Source organism: Chinchilla lanigera, unplaced genomic scaffold (genome assembly GCF_000276665.1).
Source record: "Chinchilla lanigera isolate Chin_1 unplaced genomic scaffold, ChiLan1.0 scaffold00008, whole genome shotgun sequence".
Lineage (NCBI taxonomy): Eukaryota > Metazoa > Chordata > Mammalia > Rodentia > Chinchillidae > Chinchilla > Chinchilla lanigera.
The window spans coordinates 6,095,333-6,117,657 of record NW_004955409.1 but is presented as its reverse complement, the minus strand read 5'-3'; the positions used below and the strand labels follow the sequence as shown (position 1 = coordinate 6,117,657).

The following is a 22,325-nucleotide window of genomic DNA, read 5'->3' as shown; positions in this document are numbered from 1 at the left end:
CATTGTGCCCCTGTGAGGGCAGTGCATGAAGCTCTAACAGTGAAGCTGAAAGTGTAATGTAAACCCCAGAAAGTTGGTGATGCCTGAACATAGACTGTCTGAGGAAAGCCAGCACAAGAGGGAAGCCATGAGAGCTACAACTGCTGGCAGTGCCATAGGGGTATGGCCGCACAAGCCCTTTAGGGTTCATATCTTGCCACACTTTGCCCTAGGTGCCGGAGATGAAGATACAAGATTTAATGTTTGCCTCATGGGCTTTCATTCTTGATTTCTATCTCCCATTCCTCCCTTTTGGAATGGGGATGTTTGCCCTGTGCCATTGTATGTTGGTGTGTTGAACTTCCTTTTTTATTGTTAAGGCTCACAGCTAAGAGTTTGCCTTCAGTCTCAGAGGAGACTTTGGACTTGAACTTTTCAGCAATGCTGGAACTGCTAGAACTTTGGCAGTTCTTGGAGATATACTAAAAGCATTTGCCATGAGAGATGTACCTAAGTCTTTGAGGGCCATGGATAGAATGTTATGGCTTACAATTGGATATCCCCGCAAACCCTCGTGAGCTCAAAAGTGGACTTTTGAAAGATGCTCGGATTATGGGGCAGTAAAGCTGACTTGCTGCTAAGAGATGGGTCAGGTTGGAAGAAGCAGATCACCGTGGGTGTGGCATGGAAGGGTATATCTCCCTCTCTCCCGCTTTATCATTCTCTTGCTTCCTGGCCAGCATAACATGAACATTTTTTCCTCTGCCATGCTGCCGCGCCTTGGAGCTACCTAACTGTGGACTAAAACCTCTACAAACTTCGAGCCAGTATAAACATTTTCTTTCTTTTTCTTTTTGTTTTTTTTGTTTTTTTTTTTGTTTTTTTTTGTTTTTGTTTTTTTTTTTCCTGTTCCAGGAATCAAACTCATGCCCTTGAGCTTGCCAGGCAGGCGCTGTGCAACTGAGCTAAATCCCCAGCCCCTACATTTTCTTCTTTAAATTGTGGATGTCAGGCGTTGTATCCCACTGATACAGAAGTGACTAAAACAGAGATTAACTGGCTTGTCCAAGGACCCATAGCTGGTTCATAGTAAGGCTGGTACTCCTACCTAGGCCATCTAGCCCCAGAGTCCATGTCCTTCATCCTTGCTTGGAGGAAGAACTAAGCTTTGCTCACACCCTCTTTGTGTTCTGTTGATTTAGTTAAAATTAGCAACTGAGATTCTAAGAGCTTGTGCAGATTTATCTAATGCCTTATTTTGCCTCTGTGGAGTCAGTCATATCAAAAGCTCACAGCCTACAGATACAAGGCCCAGAAAAATGGCTGCTGATGAATTACAAGTGCCGTGATTTGAGCCCACGTGGGCCCTCCCTGAGCTTTTGCTGGCCAGAAAGTCCACCTGACCCTCCTCCTCACTTTTAGTCTAGAACTACCAGGCTGAAGCTGTCTCTCCATGGACTTCATTTCCCTCTGTAAATCAAAATCCATTTTTTAAAAAATACCTACTTTGAAATAATTATAAACTCACGGGCAGTCAAAATACTAGTACAGAGCCCTCTGTCCCCTTCACCTAGAAAATGTATTTCTAAAAACAAGTCAGAACTGCCTTATGAAATACTGATTATGGTCATGCTTGAGATTCTTCTGAGCAATTAGTCCTGTTCTGCTGCGGAAAAGCAGCTGCTACCCTATTTTCCAATACAGAAGGTAGATTTTTTTGGCCACTGAAAACCAAAAGACTTAGACCAGGAATTCTTGTTCTTTAAAATTTTCTTTTTTTAAAAAAAGAGAACAAAACAAAACCACTTTCCTTTTTCTGGGTGCTTAGAGTTTTAACCCTTGTGCACACTTCACAGCAGCTGTTTTAAAGTATGGCATCTCCCGGGAACCTCTGGAAGGTGATGTGCAGGGAGAAGATGTGAGGTCCTCAGAACACAGTGGATTCCTGCTGCTGTTGGCAGGGACGTGCCCATACATCACTGGGCTCCGCTGTGACATCTGGGTTACACGCTGGCTTCACCAGTCTTGGCGCGTAAGTCCCTTCATTTATCTGCTTATCCTCCACCATGGTCCCACAGGAAGAGTAGCGTGGTTCTTCCTTGCTGGGTCTTGGTTGTGGCCTTTGAAAGCCCAGAAAGCCACCATGGTGATATTAAAAGCGACAGCTGCAGAGTGGCTGCAACAGCGGGATCAGAACAAACGTGCGCTTCTTCTGTCAACCCCACCCGGAGAGCAGAACCAGGCATAGACCCAGGCCCTATTATCCTGAACAGAGTGTCACAGGCAGGCCATATGGCGGCTCCAGCAGGTCAGCTGGTGGAAGAAGCCAGTGTTCCAAAGGCAGGCGGGATGCGTTGGCATCCAGGTCTGCCCTGGGAGCCCCGAGGCCTTCCGTTGCCTGGATGTCTCCTTGTCCTGGATGCCCAACCTGACCTGCCTGGGACCATGTCCCCCAAGAGAAAACAAAGGAAGAGGCTTCTAATCTCTCTCCACATGAGTTATTCTTGAAAACTTTCCAGTCCTCCCTGAAGAAAGGTGATGCTGCTACTCATTTCTGCCCCAACAATCTTCTATTCTTTTTTCAGCAGTAAAAGGTCCCTGTGCTTCCGATTTTTAAAAGCAAGGTCTCCTCTTGATCTCTCAAAAAGATGATTTATTTTGTCACCTTTCTGGATAGTAGTTATCTTCTGCTTAGACATGAGACTTATCCTCTCGTTCATTTCTTGGGCTAGTTTCTCCTGAAATGAGGATTGTTGCCTCCCTCTGGGAGGCTGAGGCAGGAGGATCACAAGTTTGAGCCCAGCTGGAACAATTTAATGAGACCTTGTCTCAAAATAAAGAAACAATAAGGACTAGGGATGTATGTAGTCTAGGGCCCTGGATTCAATCTTTAGTACCACAAAAAATATGAATAAGGTTGTTTCTAGAACAACTGAGCTTTAAAAATGTCGTGTTATCTGATTGAGTTAGTGTAGACGGACAGACACTCCTGGGCGAGTCCTTCCTGGAATGGTGCTCTCCATACAGAGCGAGGAGTCTGATCAGAGGTCAAATTCTGTGATTCTTGCTCAGATGTGCTTATAATTTGGCAGAGACAGGTTAGATCCTGTGTCTCATCCCTTCCTGCCTAATCCTTTTTAGGTTCAATTCCTTTTTGAATTATTAATATGTGTCCAGAAGCATTACCGATTCAGACTTCAGTGTGCTTTTGCTTTAAGGAAACCCAGATTACAGTGAGAACTTGGCCTAAGAGCTGCTTTAATTTTCACAAAACTTAAGGGGCCAGCTTTCTCAGGCACATCAAATACAATTACAATAAGCAACATCGATCTAACTCTTAGGAAGACATTGATTTTAAAAGCAAGGCATTAATAATGAGCACAACAGGCTTCCGTACCTCATCACCTGCCTTTTTCTTCCTTTCGCAGCATCTACTGACACCTTTCTTTCTTTCTTCTTCAGCCAGAACCAACCCCTAAAATAAAAGAGCTTATGCTTTCATGCTGATTTCAGGCTGAAGTTATGCTTCAGCACAACTTATGTCATAACAGGAAAAAAGTGATCCACCAAAGAAAACCATTTCCCTTTGCAGAGTCTCAGGCATAAGTCAGCTCTGAGATAGACTGAGTTTAGAGCGCATTTGTTGGCTGGATCATGAGGAATCAAGTAGGCTTGTTCTCTGCCAGTCCCAGGCACCCTGCTCTCTATTCCCAAGAGCAGCTCTGCTTTCTTCCCCTTTGTTCTGGGAAAGCTGCAAAATGAGAGGAAAATTCAGCTGGGGAGAAAGCGACAGAACTCACTTAGGCTCGTGTTGTGTTGCATGTTCTTCCTGGACCAGAGAGCAGTGTGGCAGTGATGAGCAGGTGTGAAAGAGGCATCTGAGGCCCTCTGCAGAGAACCTCTTGGTTTTGCTGCCCTGAAATGTGTGGCCTGAGAGTTCGTACGGACTGTGTGCCGAAACCATAGGAGACTGACAGCTGACTCAGACCAGGGGCCTTGCTGATGGGGCACACAGGCCACTGCTGAGTCTGTCATGGGTCACCCCTCTCTCACAGGTTTGTTTCTGCCTCTGATCCTTAAACACTGACAGCCTCTTAAGTGCCAGGCCCTGTGCCTGGGACTGGGTGCAAACAGCTATTAATTAAACATTATTTTCCTTTCTAATAGGAAAGATATGAGCGTAATATCTATGAAATAGTATGTTCTGTAATAGTAGTGTTTACACAGTGCCATAGCACAGTTAGCCATCCTAAAGGGACTCTATGCAGTTAAGGGAGAGGGATTTGGGGTCTGGAAAGAAGGCAAAAGGGAAAAGCCCAGTGAGGAGTTGTGCTGATGGGGAGACAGCTTCCAGGATGGGAAGAATAATGTGTGCAGAAGACAATACTTTGGGGTCAAGGTGGGGGAGAAGCAGTCGGTGAGACAGGAGCTGCCGAGAATCAGATTGTAAAGCTCGGAAATGAATTTAGACTTTACGTGTAGGCCTTTGGGAGCCATTCAAGCAAAGTAATGTGACACTGTTTGTGCGTTGGCAAGATTCTGTTGTCTTTGTGGGAAGTGAACTAAAAGTCTAAGAGAACAGAAACCAGTTAAAAGTGGATTCTAGAACAATGAAGAGTAGAATAGTAGGATGGGGATAGAATCCGATGTACCTGAAAGAGAGGATGCTGGAGATGGAGCAATCAAAGATGACTCCCAAATTTCAGACTCAAGGGACCAAGTAAGACATGAAAAATATCAGTACAATAATAGTAATGGTTGTAGTTATTGGAACTTTAGCAGGTACAAGGAGTTTGGCTACATGGTCTACGTATGTGACCAGATTGAACTGTTGTAATGATGCTAATGCTATCATGTTAATTTTAGGCAGGAAAACTCGAGACTTTGAGAGGCTAAGTAACATGTCCAAAGTCATATGGCCAAGAAGTAGTGCTGTCTGGATTTGAACCCAGGTACTCTGAGCTATGGACCTGTGCTCTGTAGGGAATTTAGCGGGAGAAGAAGCTGAGGCAAAGTATTTTAAATTCAGTTTCAGACATGTCAGATTTAAATTGCATCTGGTAGAGAAAGTTGGGCAGCTGGATGTGGAGCTGAGGGCTGTGGTCTGTACTGGATGTGTGTGACTTGAATTCAGATGGTTGGTGGTAGTGAAGAAGGTAAGTGTAATTAATGTCAGTGAAACTCCAGAGGCCTAGGGACGAACCAGAAGAAGCACATCTAAGGATAGGAAAGCTCAGATGAGTGGGAAAAGATTGCGGAAGAGTAGCCAGAGAGTAGGGAGAAATGTGGAAGCCAGAGACGGAGTGTCGACACCAGATGGAATGACCGGTGTGGTGAAACGGCTCCAGGACCCTCAGCAAGGCTTAAAATGAGGGCTGCCTTGGATGTGGCCATAGGAAGTAGAGAACAGAAGTGAAATTAGGCTGAGGTGTATTCAAAATATAATGCTGAGTGAAAAAATAGAGACAGTGGGCTCAGTTTTCTCATCAAAGAAGCCCGGCCAGGAGAGGAGGTGAGAGATCCGCCACAGGGCCAGGGAGGGGCTGCCTGAGAAGGTTGTATGCGGAGGGGTGGTGGGGTTACACCAGAATGATACTGTCCCAGGAGGTGGGGGAAGAAGCAACCTTTCCACCAGCCCTTTGGAAGGAGACTGCAAACTCCTTGAGGACAAAAATATTCCTATGCTTTTAGAGTAATCCCTCCCATATTTATTAAATATATTAAGGAACTGGGCCAAGCCCCTTAGCTGGCTGGGCCAAGCCTGTGAACCCCGATTTCCTGGTGTCGGTAGAAGAATCCTCTATCCAGCCCCGGGGTGTTGAGTCCCTGTCTCCCCAGAGCCCCATCCCTGCCCCGGAGGGTGCCGAGTCTCCCAGATTCTGATGTGCCTGCAGGGCCGCAGCTGTGTGGAAGGTGAGTCAGAGACCTGCTTTGTCATTTCCTCCCTGGGCCATGGGGCAAAGTTTTAGATGAGTAATTATCAAGTTTCCTTCATATCACGTCGAAGGGCTGGTCACTCCTTCCTGTCACTGGTCACCCAGGTTCCCAGAAGGAGGAAGGGTCTTGGAGTCAAGGGCCTTTCAGCCACTCTTCCTGGTCAGGGAAGGGAGGAGGGGGTGTTCATTCCTGCAGCACCTGGTCTCCAAGCCTGTGTGCAGGAGAGGATAGGTGGGGAAGGTTGCTGGGCTAGCAGAAGAGACTCGGTCCAGGACACCCCATCAGTTAGGATCACTTGGTGAGCCACATCCAAGCAGCTGCCCACAGTGTTCAAAAGTGCCCAGAGGACCTGGTCCCAACTCTTCCTCAGGCTGCTCTGGAATCTGTATGCACTAGGGATGGTTCATAGCCCAGCTTCTCACCGTGAATGGAATGCAAAGGGTGAAACAAGGCCTTGGGGCTGGGGATACAGCTCAGTGGCAGCTGCTTGCCTAGCCTGCGTGAGGCCCTGGGTTCATCCTTGGCACAATAGGGGAGGAAAGGAGGGAGGTCAGGAGGGAAGAAAGGAGAAAGGAGGAAGGAGGCAGGCCAACTTTCCTTAAGGCTCAACAAACCCTTCCTTCCTGTATTCCAAAGATTGTGCTGTCAGCATACTTGTCATATGATTCTGATGAAATACGGACATTGACTACAGGTTAAAATCCAGTCTTAGACAGCACGCTTTGCTTGGAATCCAGACCAGTGAATTCTCTGTAAGCCCAGACCTCACTTTTGTAATTGACCATCAGTTACAACCCTCTGTGTCTTGTAGGCTGCAAGGAATTGCAATTAACTTGCTTCTCTTTGGTCTCTTTCAATCTCCCTGAGCCTGTTATTCCTTCCCCATGGATCACATGGAGGTGTCGGGCAGTAGATCTCTACTTCCTGCAACTCCAGGGCCCTCAACAACTCCAGTACGGACAGTGCTCCCTGGAACTTCATGGACTTCAGAGCAAATGCACCTAGATGATTCTGCTCTAGATCCACTCTCTTTCCCCTTTAGTCCAGAGCATTCTTGCTGAGTGTGCAGTGCTGTCTGGCAATAGGACCCAGGAGGCCCATCTTGCCCTCTGTTGTTGGTTTAATGTTTTATGTATAAGTCTCACCTAGGAGTCTGAAATGCCAGTCTTGCCCTGAGAGATTCTGCGGGTGGTAGTATTCAGGATACATGACCAGTGCCTTATTCACCCTCCATTTACAGTGTCTTAGGCATTGACGACCGTGGTACACACTTGATGCAAGGGACTGAGAGGAGGGCTGCCTGGGCCCTGCCGACCTGGGGGGACTAAGTAGGCTGTGGAAGGGCATGAGAGGGGGCTTCCAGAGGCAGGAGCAGGACCTGGTGGCATGAAATATCTCAGGGCCAAAAATGCAGCGAGGGTGATAGAAACACAAATCAGAGGGACAGAGGCTTGGACTGGAGAGAGAGACACGCATTGGAACATAGAGAGCGTTCAGGGCCACATTCAGAAGGTCAGGGTTTTGTACTAAGAGTAATAGTAATCGGAGAACTATGTGATGACATGACTAGATCTACATTCTAAGATTTTTCAGGTTGGGTTGGGTTGATACTAGCAACTGACCCAGGGCCTTTGCACTGACCTACAACCCTTGTTCCTTTTTGTTTTGTTATTTTGAGACAAGGTCTTGCTAAGTTGGTAAGTTACCCAGGCTGGGATCAAACTTGAGATCCTTTGGCCTTAGATACTGGGATTTCAGGCATGCGTCACCATCCCTGGCTCTTAGAACGTCATTCTTGTTGCATCTAGAAAGTGAATGAGGCACGCACAAGGCAGATCAGGAGATGAGAATAAAGGTACAAAGGAAAGCAAAGAAAGGAAGTGTTTTAAAATGTGTGATCAGTTGCTTGTGTCTACCACCAGAGAGAAATCTGGTGAACTAGTACTGGGAAATATCCATGCTGTAAGGTGCCCAGAGAGCCATCGTTTGGAGAAGAGCTAGAACACAGGAAGCAGAAGAGAAGGAGGAGAGAACATGATCTTAGTGGGAATAAAAGACTCTTAAGTGTCTGTGGATGGAGGGAAAGAGATCTGTGGTGGCTGGAGACGGGGTCAAACGAGCTTTTTTCCTGTTTTGGGGATGACAGAGGCATAGAGAAACTTAGATGCTAGTGGACCGTATTCAGTTGACTAAAGCTTACTTAATATCCCAGTGTGAGAGAAACAATGTCAATGTCTTTCCATTCATGAGAACATTAAAAAGAGTTGTATTTTGTGGTAGGAAGAAGGGGGACTGGAAGAAGTTCTTGTCCCACTGCTCGCTCTTTCTTTTTGTTCTTTTAACTAAGTGTGTCCTGTTTATTGTTTATGATTTATACTGAAAATGATGGGAAGGAGATATACAACAATAAGCCAGATATTACATTTAGACCTGAGCTTTTGAAAAACTTGCGTTCTATCTTAACAGTTCACATTTTTTTTAAAATTTAAGTTATTGGTACAATTTTATACAGAATGACCACATTCATCATAGGGAATCTATATCTGTATGTGATTTATCTTGCTTCCTCTTTTTTTTCCCATTCCCATCCCTTCTCTTCAAACCTCTTTCCCTTCCCCCTTCACAAAGGTCAGCTTTTTCCTTCTTCCCTCATGTTTTTCTTTTCCTTCCTTCCTTCCTTTCCCCTCCCCCTCCCTAGTCCCCTTTTCCTTTTGAGCAGTTTCTTTCTATTTCACAATATATGTTGTATGTTTATCATCTTATTTACATTTTCAGTTTCTCACACCAGAGAAATAATGCAACATTTACACATATGTGTCCAATTTATTTCACTTATGATTATAGTCTCAAGGTCCATCCATTTAGCTGTAAATGTCTCGATTTTATCTTTCTTTATGGCTGAGTAATACCCATTCTATAAAAAAAAAACAAAACCACGTCTTCTTTATCCATTCATTGGTTGATGAGCATTTGGGCTTTTTCCAAGATTTAATTACCGTCTGTGCCTCTAAAAACATGGGTGTGCACATATCACTGAAGTATGATGCTTTTAATTCTTCTGGGAAGACACCCAGGAGGCGAGTACCTGGGTCAAATGAGACTACTAATCCTAGTTTTTTGAGGAATCTCCACACTGATTTCCACAGTGGTTGCATCAGACTACACTCCTACCAAAAGTAGAGAAGGTTCCTTTTTCCCCACAGCCCCACCAGCATTTGTTACTAGTTGTTTCCTTGATAGTGGCCATTCTTTCTGGAGTGAGATGAAGTCTCAGCATAGTTTTAATTGGCATTTCTTGAATGACCAGTGATGTTGAACATTTTCTCCTATATTTATTTGCCATTTGTACTTCTTCTGAGAAATATCTATTCTCAGATGCCCATTTTTGGATTGGATCTTTAAATTTGGAGGATCTGATTTTTTTTTCAGTTCTTTATATATTCTAGATATTAGTCTTTTATCTAAAGAACAGCTGGCATAATTTTTTCCCGCTCTGTGGGTTGTCTCTTCACTCTGTTGGTGACTTCTTTTGCTGTGGAAAAGCTTTTAAATAAGGTGAGATCCCAGTTGTTGATTCTTTGTGATAGTTCCTGTGCGATTGGGATTTTGTTCATAGAGGCTTTGCCTACACCGATGTCTTCCAGAGTTCTACCTATTCTATCATCCAGCATATTTATCTTTAATATCTTTAATATTTAGGTCTGGGATCCATTTTGATTTCCGTTTAGAGAAATGATATTACTATCTGTACTTAAGTCTGATTTACTTTCATATGTCCTTAACTCTTTCTGAAGGCTCTTCTCATTTTCCAGGTACAGTGCTGTGTTGGAGGAGGGACACTTGTGTGGTGTCGAGTGTGGACACAAAGCAGATCAGGCACTCGAAGAAAGTCAGAAAGGCTTAAAGTTAGTGGAGAATGAGCAGATTTAGTAGGGAAACATAGAATCTCCGTGGAGTTTCATGACGTTATCTGCAATTGGTGATCGAGAATTCTGTTAATATTACTATCAAAATGCCTCTGTTGTAGTTCATATCTAGAGGTTCCCCCCAGGCTTCATGTGCTCATGGGTGGGGCTTTTGGGAGGTGCTTAGATCATGGGGCTGAGATACTCAACAGTTCCCTGATGAGTTGATAGCTAAGTGTACTTTGGGAGGCAAAGCACAACCTGTGATTGGAGGAGGTGGTCACTGGGGGTGTGGCCAGGAAGGGTCTGTCTCCTGCCTTCCTTCCTTGATCTCACTGGCCGCTTTCTGTCTGCCTGGCCATGAGCTCTTTCTCCTCTGCAATGCCACCCACTGCTGCTCCTAAGACAGCCCACTGTGGATTGAAACCTCTACAAACTGTGAGCCAAAACAGACCTTTCCTTCCTTTAGTCGTGGGGGTCGGGTATCGCGCCTCAGCGATGAGGAAGCAGTCGTCTTCACCGGTGATCAGTGTACTAGGCAGGCACAGAGGAGAAATGGCGGGGGCCACCCAAGCTGAGAACTTCGCAAGGAAGTCTGACAGGGAAGTAGAGGATGACGGGTTCTGAAACATGGGCAGCCTATTGGGGAAATGTTTGCCCTTCGACTGTTTATCTCAAATGGAAGAGGGATGTCAGGACTGGAGGAAAGGAGAGAGTTTGGAGGGAGAAGAAAGGAGAGTTACTGGGTCCAAGGTCTGACGAGAAAGACTCACAGTCGTGGTGAAAGTGCTCAGGCAAGCAAGATGACAGAGGATCAGAGTCAATGCTTGCCTTTATTGTGATTTTTAATGGATATTTTTATTAGTACACACTTTCAGTACATAGTGCATACTGTGTGTGACATGGGACACATCTTAATTCTTTATATGTCCCTTCCCTTCCCTCTCTCCCTCCCGCTTCCCAACCTGTCTTAGTTTCCTCCCCATTTGAAAAAGATCTACCTCCCTCTTTCCTATTTCTGTCTTTCAGTTTGCTCTTTAATACTTTCCTGGCTGCTTGAACCACCAAGAGTCCATGCACGGCCGTCCCATGGGGCAGCTTATACTACTCAATGGGGCTGCCCCATGGTGCCTGATAGCACAGTCGTGCTTGCACCACCAGGATCCTGTACACAGCCACTCCTCAGAGAGACACAATTACAGCCCTGTCATGAATGGGTTAATTTATTTGTACTTTGTGTTTCTCATATAAGAGAAGCCATATGATATTTAAGTTTGTATATCTGATTCACTTCATTTAACATTATGGATTTAAGGTGCATCCATCTTCCAATAAATGATTGTACTCAGCTATTAAAGAAGGATTTTATCAGGATTTTTGAGGTGAAATACCAGAGCTAACTATGGGTTGCGCTGCTGGAGTCTTTACCTGAGCTAGAAAAAGTGGCTAGAAAGTTATCAAATAAAAGCGAGGAGGAGGAAAACCTTAAGTTAGCTAGACTTTTTGTAAGATTATGGAGGCCCGAGGGCTGGAAGAGTCATCCAGAAGCCAGATAGGACCAAGTCCACACTCAGATCTCGGGGTGGGTGGAATGTGAGAGTCTGAATAGGTCCTCCCTGAGAAGTGTCACCTCGAGAAGAAAGCTGGGGACAGTTGTGTCACCAGCCTGTGTTCCTGGGTTCTCGGAGCTAGAATGCTGTGTTCTCATTTCCTCTGATATAATATGGCCTTCAGAGGGCCAGAGACTATGCAACAACGTATTTATCTGGACATCATCAACGTCAAACATGGCAACTATATCATAACCATAAAAACAACTTGAAGTAAATTCGCATGTAAATTTCCCTGCTGAAGGAACTCAGTTTTTGGTTTGAATGTGCTAACAATAAATATCTTTTAAGTTTTTATTTATCTGAAGCTTTTTTATTCTGATTTTTAAAATCTATTTTCACTGGTTACAGAACTCTAGGGTGGACATTTATTTTTTTTCTCAGCATGTTACAGAGCTTATTCTATGTTGTACTCTCTTCCATTGTTTCTATTAATAAGTCAGCTATCAGGAAAACTCTTCCTCTTTGGAAGGCAGTATATCTTTTGGCGTTTAATATCTTCTAAATTTGTCTTTGTTTTCAGCATGTTAATTACGATGTCCAAGTGTCATTTTCTTAGTATTTAGAAGTCCTCAGAGTTTCATGAATATGTGGCTGTGCCCTTTTGTCAATTTTGAAAAAGGATATAGCCATTATCTTGTCAAATGTCCCTTCTGCCCATTTTTCTGTCTTCACTGTTATGGATTGTAATATGTTAGGTCATCTCACAGATCCTCTCTCTCTCTCTCTATTTATCTATCTATCTATCTACAGTGGTACCTTGGTTCATGAACTTAATTCTTTTCTTTCCATGATTCTGGTCCCAGAATTCATTGCACGATTCTGGTTGCATAGTATATACTTGCAACTCAGCTGCAGCCAGCATTAGGGATTGAATTCTGTGAAGAGAATCGTGGGTAGAATTAAGTTCATGCACCAAGGTATCACTGTATATCCAGATAGGTGGAGAGGTAGATAGATAACAATATAGGTATAGGTATCTTGCTTCCTGATTTTTTCTAATCTTTCAGCTGTCCATATTTCTGTGTAATAACTTCAGTCTACCTGTCTGCCAGTATACTAGTCTTTTCAGCGAAGACCAACATATTGCTAAATACATCTAGTAGGAAGTCTTGGTTGTCATATTTCTAGTTATAGAATTTCTATTTCATTCTCTCTGATGGATTTCAGCTCACTAGTAAAGTCTTCCGTATTGTCAGTTTTTTAAGAAAAAATAAAAACAGTTATTTTAAAAATATATTTCTGGTTACCCCTGGCCTAGATTTGGTTACCCTAGCCTGGTTCTGTTGTTTGTTTTGGCTGTTCCTTAGAGCTGGAATGTTTAGTATTTGCTGATTGGATGCAGCACATTGCATTTAAAAGTTGTTATCTGGATGATACTGTCTTTCTCTAGACATATTTCATCTTATCTATTTTGGTAAGAAACTAGAGTAAGTAAAGATGACCTCCATCTCTGTGGAACTTAGCTTGATGGAGATCAGGCTGGAATTGTGTAAGCCTTACTCTCACCCTCATGGTTTTCTTCTCTGAAGCATACAGCCTTTCAGAGATCCAAATGAGTCTCTGCATGTTTACTAGTAGTACTCCTTGGTGGGTCCTAAGCTTGAGACCGCTGTCCCAGTGATAACTTTTCTGTATAGCTGCACCCTTGTGTATAGACCTTAAGTAGTAGCAAATCCATAAGGTGAAATTCAGGGCTGCGTGTGGGGCTCATCCTGTTTCACTGCCTGTCTTCCAAGGATCCTGGCCCTCAAGCCCTTGAACTCTTTTCAAGAACTTCCCTCATTCTGTTTAAAATTTAACAACAGGAAAGTACAGAAGAATGAAATACCAAAACAAAAGGAAAAATACGCTTACCAGGAACGCCTGCTCTCACTGAAAGGACTAACCTTATAGGGCGTGCTCTTCACTCTAAGCTTGCACGTGGTGAGCGTGGTTCCCTCCTGTTTTGGGGAGGTATCGACATTTATGAAGCTATACCTTGTCCACTGGAAAAACCCTTGTCATTGTTATGATAGTATACATGAACCACTTTGCAAATAGTTGTACAAGATGAAAGAGTAAAAATTGCTTCTTAAGAATTCCTCATTGCCGAGTGCCAGTGAAAGCTAGCTATAAGAGTCATAGTACTACTTACTAAAATTTAGTAGAGATTTACTACAAGCAAGATTCTGTGTTAGATGCTTTATGTAGTTTATCTCATTTAATACTAAGATGTTGCGGTGGTAAGGACGACTACTGTACTGCCATTCAGCACTTGGGGAAGTTGAGTCTTAAAGAGCTTAAGTCAACTTCAGCAAGGTTCAGAGCCTGGAAACAGATGGCTCAAGGAAGTAGGAATTCATATTTTTCTAACTCATTTCCAACATTTTGCCCTCATTAGACAGAACTGGTCTCCTGGTCTCTGGAATTTTGAGGACCTGTCCTTAAAGTGGGCACTTTGTAGTGCGAGGGCTTTGTATGCAAATAATTTCCCTGCTGAAGACATTTCTCTCAAGCATTTCCACATTCTTCCTGCTCCTGCTCAGCCTCACTTTGATGTATGTATAACACTAAAATGCTTCCATTTATAACTTCTATGGCAAATCAGTAAGTTTTTTTGTTTTTTTTTAATAAAGCTTTATGTAGGGACAGGAAGAAGTTAGTGGTGGGGCTTTATTTTTGGAGGATTAGGTTGGCAGGGCGGGGTGTGGGGAGAAGTACTTTCTGCAGTGTCAGATGTATGAGTTATAGGAAATGATAGCTCAGCCAGCAGCTCGGAGCTCTCCAATGAGTCAGCATTGAGTCTAGTTTGCTGTGAGACCCAGGCTTGCAAGTGAGCCCCTGACTTCCCTGCTCTCTCCTGGCCCTGGAGATTCAGCCTCCCCTGTGGGAGCCATTCAGTTACCTGTCCTGGAAGAAGAAGCTCCAAAGAGCTGTGTTTTCACTTTCCTGCAGCTATTTCCACGTCTCCTTGGGAATAATGGGTGGTTCTGATTCTGTCTCCTGATGCCCAGCAGACAGCTCTAGTGACCTTGCATCTAGAGGATGGAGTTTAGGATTGGTGCAGAATCTAGCGCTCAGGGAGACATATTGTCCTTCAACACTGCTTCACCTTTCTAGGTCTTTAAAAAAGGCAGAGCACTGTGGAGAAGCCAGACGAGGAAATGCTGCTTCGGAGGAAGTGGCAGGCAGAAAAAGCCGTCTTCTCACAACCACTGAGAACGTGTGCGCGTGGCAGAAAGAGCAGCACGGAGCCAGCATGGTTCTTGGGTCGGGATGGTAGTCTCTACTTTAGTAATCGTTTTAACTTCATTTTCGGGTTTTGATAAATCGGTGCAAGTTGTAAAGTCTGTTCTATGTGTAATCCATTACAATTTCAAAGTAACTATTTTATTTGTGAGGAGAAACATGAACCAGATCACCTTTATATTTTAGGACATCTTTCCCCAGACTTTGCCCAGGCTTTTTAAATTTTTATTTTTATTGGTACATGTTTGGAGTACGTAATGATGACATTCATCATGGGGAGCTGATCCATGCACGTAACACATCTTAACTCTTTTTAGTTCTCCTTTCTCTCCCCTCCACCTGTTGCATTCTTACTTGCAAAATTGCTCAGACTTTTAAGGCCAATCGGGTCATACATTGCTATGTACTATCTTTGCTCAGAGGCTTTGGCATGCCGAGTTTGTAGTTCATTTTCTTCATAAGCAGAAGTGCTATTATCCCCATTTTACAGATAAGGAAACTAATGACCAACAAGGTTGAAGGAACTTTCCCAGATCAACGAGCTAGTAGGTAGTGGAGTTTCATCCGCACCAGATGACTTCGAGGTCCATTCCACTTTCAACTTGAGTACAAAAAGATGCTGTTGTAGGCTTCAGTCCACCATGCTAAAGACATTTTAATGTGTTAACTTGCTGCTGGATCAATTATCCATTAAAAAAATAATTGTATTGCAATATTATTATCTCCTTGCAAAACTAAGATTCTACAGCCAAATCACCTTTATATTTGATTTGACTTCTACTCCAGTTAGAGAAATCCCGCTTAGCAGGGGTGTACATGCACCTGTGTGTTTGATTTTAAGTAGACAAAAGCAGCACAGTAAGTACTCGGTTGAGTGTTTGGATCCCCCCAGAATCTGAAGTAATTCTTTACTGTTCTTTATGATTTCCATGAAAATGCATAGGTGTATGGGATTGCCAGTAAGCTAAATGTTTTGCTGTATGGTACAGTGGCTGGAAGTGACAGTTTTGGCTAAGGACAGGGTGGTGTTGTTACAAAATGAACCACTAACAGTTTCCTGCAAATGACCATCACATTGGCCCAGCAGAGCCCTAACTTCCTTTTTTAATAAGTTGATGGTGTTTAAAGCACTTTGAATTTTTTATTGTGATTATTATACAATTTGATGCTCTGTTTTTTGGCTTTATTGAAGAATTGATGTGCAATAAACTGTACATATTTAATGTTCAATTTCTCATCTGTGAAACATGACTTCAATAGATGATGAATAAATCCATCCCCCTCCAAAGTCTTTCTGTCACGTTGTATATTTGAAAGACAAAACCCAATCATTTATTTTCTCCGTCTAATCTGTAGAAACAAACTGGAGAGGGGGGCCTCAGCTGATTGAGTCTGGATTCTCATCTTACCCTCACAAGCTCCATGAAATTTATCACATCCCCTTCATTTTTCTAGCTCTTAAGTTTTCTCATCTGAAAAATTGAGGGGGTTGGACTAGATGGTCCCTCAGGTGCCCTGCAGCACTAAAGTTCAATAAAGCTAAGAGGCCAGGCATGCTTAGGATATTGGCTCGTGTCCAGATGGTTTTATGTAATAATGTAGATGTCCCCAGTGGCTGGGGGTCAGCTGTGCTGCCTTGGCTCTCCCTGCTTTGCTTGATTGGTCATCATGAAATCATTGCATTTCTCTCCCTTCTCTTTCACCCTGACTCAAGGTCACTGTGTCCTTGTTTCCCTGATGGTCTTGCACAGCTCCTGGAACCACTCTTCCTGAGAACTTAGAGCTAAGGCTCGGTTATGATGATGGGAACACAGGAAAACGTTAAGCAAAGAGCCTGCAAGGGCTGACGGGCCATCAGCTCTCTGGATAGCTTACAGATAGCTTGGGCATTTTACTGGGGGGCAGAGACAAGCTGTGTTGGATGTAGTTCAGGACAAGGGAAAGGGCTGCAGATTGGAGTGTAATTAAAATTCTCATCCCAACTTTGCCCGTCTTCTTGCCAAGTCAACAGCCAGCCTTTCTGTTTGTGGTCCTGGTGATTTTCCTGTGATGACACGCATAGTTATCTCAAAGGTTCTGGCAAATTCACCTATGATGTCAGTATGCTAGCCAGATGCTTTGGCCGTGCCAGGCACTCTGCCATCTTTCTCCTGTGTTTTTGGAGGCACCCAGTCCACCACTGCCAGCATTCCTGGTGGGAAGGGAGCTTTGGGAAGAGCGAGGGATGCAAAGAGAGCTGATTACAGGTGGAGAAACAGTCTCACCCCAGCTTAGAGAGTATTCCAAACTGCTTCTGTGTTTCAGAGAACTAAGTGGGATTTCTGAGGCTGGGCTGCTCTGATGTCATCCTGGCCCACCATGAGGCTCTTCCTGCTTTGTGTCTACATGCTACTCCTGAGGATCTCCCAGGCCAGGGCAGTCAGCTTTCCTGAAGATGATGAACCCCTTAACACTGTTGACTACCACTGTAAGTCACCCACAGCAATCTCCTTTCCTAAGAACGAACTTCTTTTAGTTTCATTTTCCAAGCCTGTTCATTTTCAGACAGAGAGATGTTTATATTGAAATGTTTTGCATATTAATTGATCTGTAATCATTTCCAAATGTTTGGAGGAAACCGAACCATTGCGTTGGGTGCTTTCCTGAAGCAACCCATACAGATAGGCTATATATTTTCAGTAAAAGGAAAAAGACCATTTGCTGACATTCACCATCTTTTATTCATTTATATTCAAGACCGTAAGAGAGGACTTTAGTTAAAACCCTTCTACAAGTAGTATATACAGCTAATCAATGCTGTCTATTGATTCTTCAGTTCCATAATCCTGACTGATGGTTTAGCCCATTTTTACTTGCAGATTCAAGGCAATATCCGGTTTTTAGAGGACGCCCTTCAGGCAATGAATCGCAGCACAGGCTGGACTTTCAGCTGATGTTGAAAATTCGAGACACACTTTATATTGCTGGCAGGTAATTTTCCTCTCGTTGGTTTATTAGATTAAAATTCTTTTCTCTTGTGGTGCTTGCATTAATGTGTCGAGTTCATGAAAAACTAATATGTGATTGTGATCAAGAACTGCAAGTAGCCAGAAATATTCACCGAGAAGAGTCAGTGTTGTGTAGTAAGAACAAAGTGCAGAGTTAAAGCCTTCAGCAGTGCTATATTATTACTCCCACCAAGAAATCATGCACCATTCTTTTCTCCTCAAGCAGCGGGGGCAAAAGTCTTTATTCTTTTTTAACTTTGAATTATTCAAGCAAATATTAGAAATATGCCTAAGCTAATACCAAGGGGCAGCTTGACCCTTGCTTAGAGAGAAAAGCTTTCTTTGCTCCCTGACAGCAGTGATATATATAAAAGTATCTCACTAATAAAAAAGTACTCTTTGTTGACTTTGTTTGAGACAAAGAAAATCCAGATGATCTCCAAAACACAATAAAGGCAGATCTGTAAAAATAAGAAGCAGCAGCTGATCATCTTTGTTCATTCCCGTGATCTGACTTATTGCATTTTTTCCAACAGGGATCAAGTTTATTCAGTAAACTTAAATGAAATCCCCAAATCAGAAGTCATACCGAGCAAGGTGAGCAACTACAGCCGCCAGATTCATTTGCATTCCCCCAGAATTTGAATAATGCCCAAGCCCTCCACACGATGTTCCCAGTTAAAATCTCAACTTTGACTTTGCTTGGTTCACACAGAAGCTGACCTGGCGGTCAAAACAACAAGATCGAGAAAACTGTGCTATGAAAGGCAAACATAAAGTAAGTGCAGTGGGCGAGTGCCTGCTAGGTTTAGTCTTTCCGGGGCTAAATATCACCAAGTCAGCATATGGGATGTCTAACGTTAACATAATGGTTACTTTCTTTAGGACGAATGCCACAATTTCATCAAAGTGTTTGTTCCAAGAAACGATGAGGTGGTTTTTGTTTGTGGTACCAATGCCTTCAATCCTATGTGCAGATACTACAGGGTAAGCATATTTTATATGCTTTGCTTTTTCGACCAGCCTTTTTTCCCTTCTCTGGTATGCTGGTAGAGTTGAATCCTTTCTGCTATAACTCAGTAATTTGTTTTAGCTCGAATGCTATAAAAGAATAAAAACAGAACTCTTCAAATAGAATTTTAATACAAATAAAGCGGTACTGCCTTCCAACAGGTACACTGAACAGATGTGACATCAGCTATTTATTTTTCTTTTGTAGCTGAATACCTTAGAGTATGATGGGGAAGAAATTAATGGCCTGGCAAGATGCCCATTTGATCCCAGACAAACCAATGTTGCCCTTTTTGCTGGTAAGAACCTTTAGTGTAATGAATGTAAATGATTAATGACATTGAAGGTACAAAAAGAATTTAAAGGAAAGAGAAAAGCTTGTGAGTTGGATAGACATCTTGATGCAGGCATTTCAGAGGCTAAAGCCTATCAACAAATTTTTTAAAAACACAAAGTCAAAAGCAAGGCGGTTTAAGTGACTATGACAAGCTTTCTGACGTGTGGTTCTGTTAACTAAGCTGGTAACCCTGAATAAGTTGGTTAACTTTGGATGTTTAGATCCCTCATCTGTAAAATTAGGTAACACCATGGGCCAGCCTGCTAGAGGTTGAGAGCAAGCATCAGATGCTGGGTTGTCCGTGTGGGTCCCAGGAACACAGGTGAATAGGATGCAGAGGCCGTAGCAGGCTGCTTAGGCTAACACACTGCAGGATAATTATGGTGATTTACCAAATTATAACTTTGGTTCAGATGGGAAGCTGTATTCTGCCACGGTGGCTGACTTCTTGTCCAGTGATCACGTTATTTATCGAAGCATGGGTGATGGATCTGCCCTTCGTACAATCAGATATGATTCCAAGTGGATAAAAGGTACCTTGGAAGATCGATGTCCTGTGGTCCTTGGGGAGAGCAGTCCAGGCTACAAGGAAGCTGTGTGCGTGACTTTGTCGTGTTCCTGTGAGCAAGTACACAGGGCTGTGGCTGTGAGTGGGAGCCTTGCTGGGGAAAGAGATGAGGTGGACTTTTAGGAGAGTAAGCTCACCCAGATAGTTATCTAGGGTGATCTGAAACACACACACACACACACACACACACACACACACGCCTGTGTGCACACAGACATGCACATGCACCCTCACAAACCTAGAGACAGAGCCTGTCTTTGTCTACCAGTTGTCCAACTCTAAATGCACATACAACTCCTTGTCTGCTTCCACAAACCTACCTTGGAGAGCTAACCGTGAGAAAGGATTAGTCCATATCTACACATAGTCATTTTTTTTTTCTTTACATTCTAGAAATCAGGATTCTTTTTTAGTCTTGGTATCAGAGGTTTTCCTCCCTAGTTAAATAGGTTAATGAATAAATCTGTTGAAACACAGACCTTCGCTGTAGTTCAGTTCCCTGTAGGCCTTTTTACAGTCCATTAGCTGACTTTAAAAATGCTGGGCTCCCTGAAGCTTGAACGTACCCATATCTGGGACTCCTCAAAATCTCTACCTTGTATGTAACTATGCAACATCTGCCCATCATACCTTTCAGTCAGGGTCTTATTATGCTAATTGCATTATCCTTGAGGAACTAGTTTGTTTCCAATTTCTCTTTCAGAGCCACACTTTCTTCATGGCATAGAGTATGGAAACTACGTCTATTTCTTCTTTCGAGAAATCGCCGTAGAGCATAATAATTTAGGCAAGGCAAGTATCTGTGCTTGGTTTGTATTGTGGACTTCCTCTGTGTGGAATTGTGGTCCCTCTGGCAGCGTGATGGATGCTCTCCTGGACCACTCTCCAGCACTCAGCTCAGTGCACAGGAGGCCAAGTGTGGCGCTGGGTGCTTATCATGGGAATAATTGCTGGGAAACACCTGAACAATGGCTGGAACGGGAACAGCAACCTTGGGCCTTGAGCAGCTTTCTCACTTTTTTTCTGTCACAGACAACGTATTCTACAGGTACCCTTGAGCTAGGGAGGCATCTTTTCCTCTTTAGAAATCCACTGATAGCCTGGTCTTTTGCGTTGTCAAAAGGCAGTGGGAAAGGAGGGGCTCCTGCCCCAGTTAGAGTATTCAGGGAAAAGCTTGCGTGATCTTAAAGCCTTGCAACCGCTTTACGCCCAGGGTACAACCGGCACATTTCATTAACAATGTGAGACGCAAATTCAGAGCCTGAGTGAGGGAATGGCTTTCATTCAGAACTGCAGATAGATAGCTCCTGTCTTGGGGAGCGTGTTTGGCAGAACAGGAAATTGCCCCTTTTTTCTTGAAGGCAAATGTAGTTTACATTCTTACCGTACAGACTCCTAAGGAGAAGGCTGCTAGATTCTTTTGTACCAGATACCTTTAGCATTTTTTGGTCCCTCTGATAAATAGCTGCTTTTTGTCTGCATCCCTCTCCAGTGCTCCTAACCCCATTGCTTTGCTTTTGTCCCTGGGCAGGCTGTCTATTCCCGCGTGGCCCGCATATGTAAAAACGACATGGGTGGCTCCCAGCGGGTCCTGGACAAACACTGGACTTCGTTTCTGAAGGCTCGGCTTAACTGCTCTGTCCCTGGAGATTCGTTCTTCTACTTTGATGTTCTGCAGTCTATCACAGACATCATACAAATCAACGGGGTCCCCACTGTGGTTGGGGTGTTTACCACACAGCTCAACAGGTAAGAACAGGTGCCTGGGGCTTCAAAAGCTGCTGTGAGCTCAGGACCAAGCACAGGGCCATTGTCCCCAGCCTCTTCCTGATGGGCTTTCTTCCTTTGCAGCATTCCTGGTTCTGCAGTGTGTGCATTCAGCATGGACGACATAGAGAAAGTATTCAAAGGACGATTTAAAGAGCAGAAAACTCCTGATTCTGTTTGGACAGCAGTCCCTGAAGACAAAGTACCAAAGCCAAGGTAAAGGAAAAAGTTGAGAAAGATTTTGCCTGGAATAAAATTCTGTGGCCATTTGAAGCATCCATCCATCTGTGCATACATCTGTCCTCAGAGAGCAAAGGGGCTTCCCTCCCCGGAAGGCCCCTCTGTGGCAGGTCTTTCACAGTACGTGGCCCCTGTGAGCCATCCCCATCCCGTGCTTGGAACCTGAGCAGCCCGCTGAAGGCAGCGGGGTAGCATAGCCACTCTGGTCTTGCGTTCCCTCTCTCCTCCCTTGTCTTCTTCTCTCAGAACGTGCACTTGCTCCCTGTACCCACAGTGGGGGTGGCGAGCAGTTAGAGGACACTGTTTTCCTTTTAGGCCCGGGTGCTGTGCAAAACATGGCCTTGCTGAGGCGTACAAAACCTCCATCGAGTTCCCCGATGAGACCTTGGCCTTCATCAAGTCCCACCCGCTGATGGACTCCGCCGTTCCCCTCATCGCCGATGAGCCCTGGTTCACCAAGACTCGTGTCAGGTGAGCCGGTGGGGGAAGGAAGCAGGGGTCGCCCCTGTCCACCCCGTGCATCCGAGGGCTCCTTCCCCATTGCCCAGGGTGACTCGGCCCCCTCCCCCCGCAGGTACAGACTGACGGCCATCGCTGTGGACCACTCCGCGGGGCCCCACCAGAACTACACTGTCATCTTCGTTGGCTCTGAGGCCGGTGTGGTACTTAAAGTGTTGGCAAAGACCACTCCCTTCTCTCTGAATGACAGCGTGTTACTGGAAGAGATTGAAGCCTACAACCACGCGAAGTAGG

The 22,325-nt window shown here is 44.1% G+C and overlaps 1 protein-coding gene across 10 annotated transcripts in view; it reads left to right on the top strand.

Annotated features, from left to right (window-relative positions):
• The window catches only part of Sema6d (sema domain, transmembrane domain (TM), and cytoplasmic domain, (semaphorin) 6D), a 57,525-nt gene that overhangs the window by 26,045 nt on the left and 9,155 nt on the right, over positions 1–22,325 (top strand). For 9 of the 10 annotated variants that reach the window (XM_005376720.2, XM_013510311.1, XM_005376718.2 and 6 more), the window contains exons 2-13: positions 16,967–17,129; positions 17,521–17,632; positions 18,186–18,246; positions 18,365–18,427; positions 18,535–18,636; positions 18,869–18,959; positions 19,411–19,530; positions 20,269–20,357; positions 21,097–21,314; positions 21,417–21,548; positions 21,888–22,043; positions 22,147–22,320. In XM_005376720.2, the coding sequence (XP_005376777.1) occupies positions 17,003–17,129; positions 17,521–17,632; positions 18,186–18,246; positions 18,365–18,427; positions 18,535–18,636; positions 18,869–18,959; positions 19,411–19,530; positions 20,269–20,357; positions 21,097–21,314; positions 21,417–21,548; positions 21,888–22,043; positions 22,147–22,320 (1,445 nt within the window). In that variant the 5' untranslated portion in view covers positions 16,967–17,002. Of the gene's footprint in view, positions 1–10,176; positions 10,260–16,966; positions 17,130–17,520; positions 17,633–18,185; positions 18,247–18,364; positions 18,428–18,534; positions 18,637–18,868; positions 18,960–19,410; positions 19,531–20,268; positions 20,358–21,096; positions 21,315–21,416; positions 21,549–21,887; positions 22,044–22,146; positions 22,321–22,325 lie in introns of those variants that run through there. The other variant, XM_013510308.1, reaches the window with a different exon arrangement.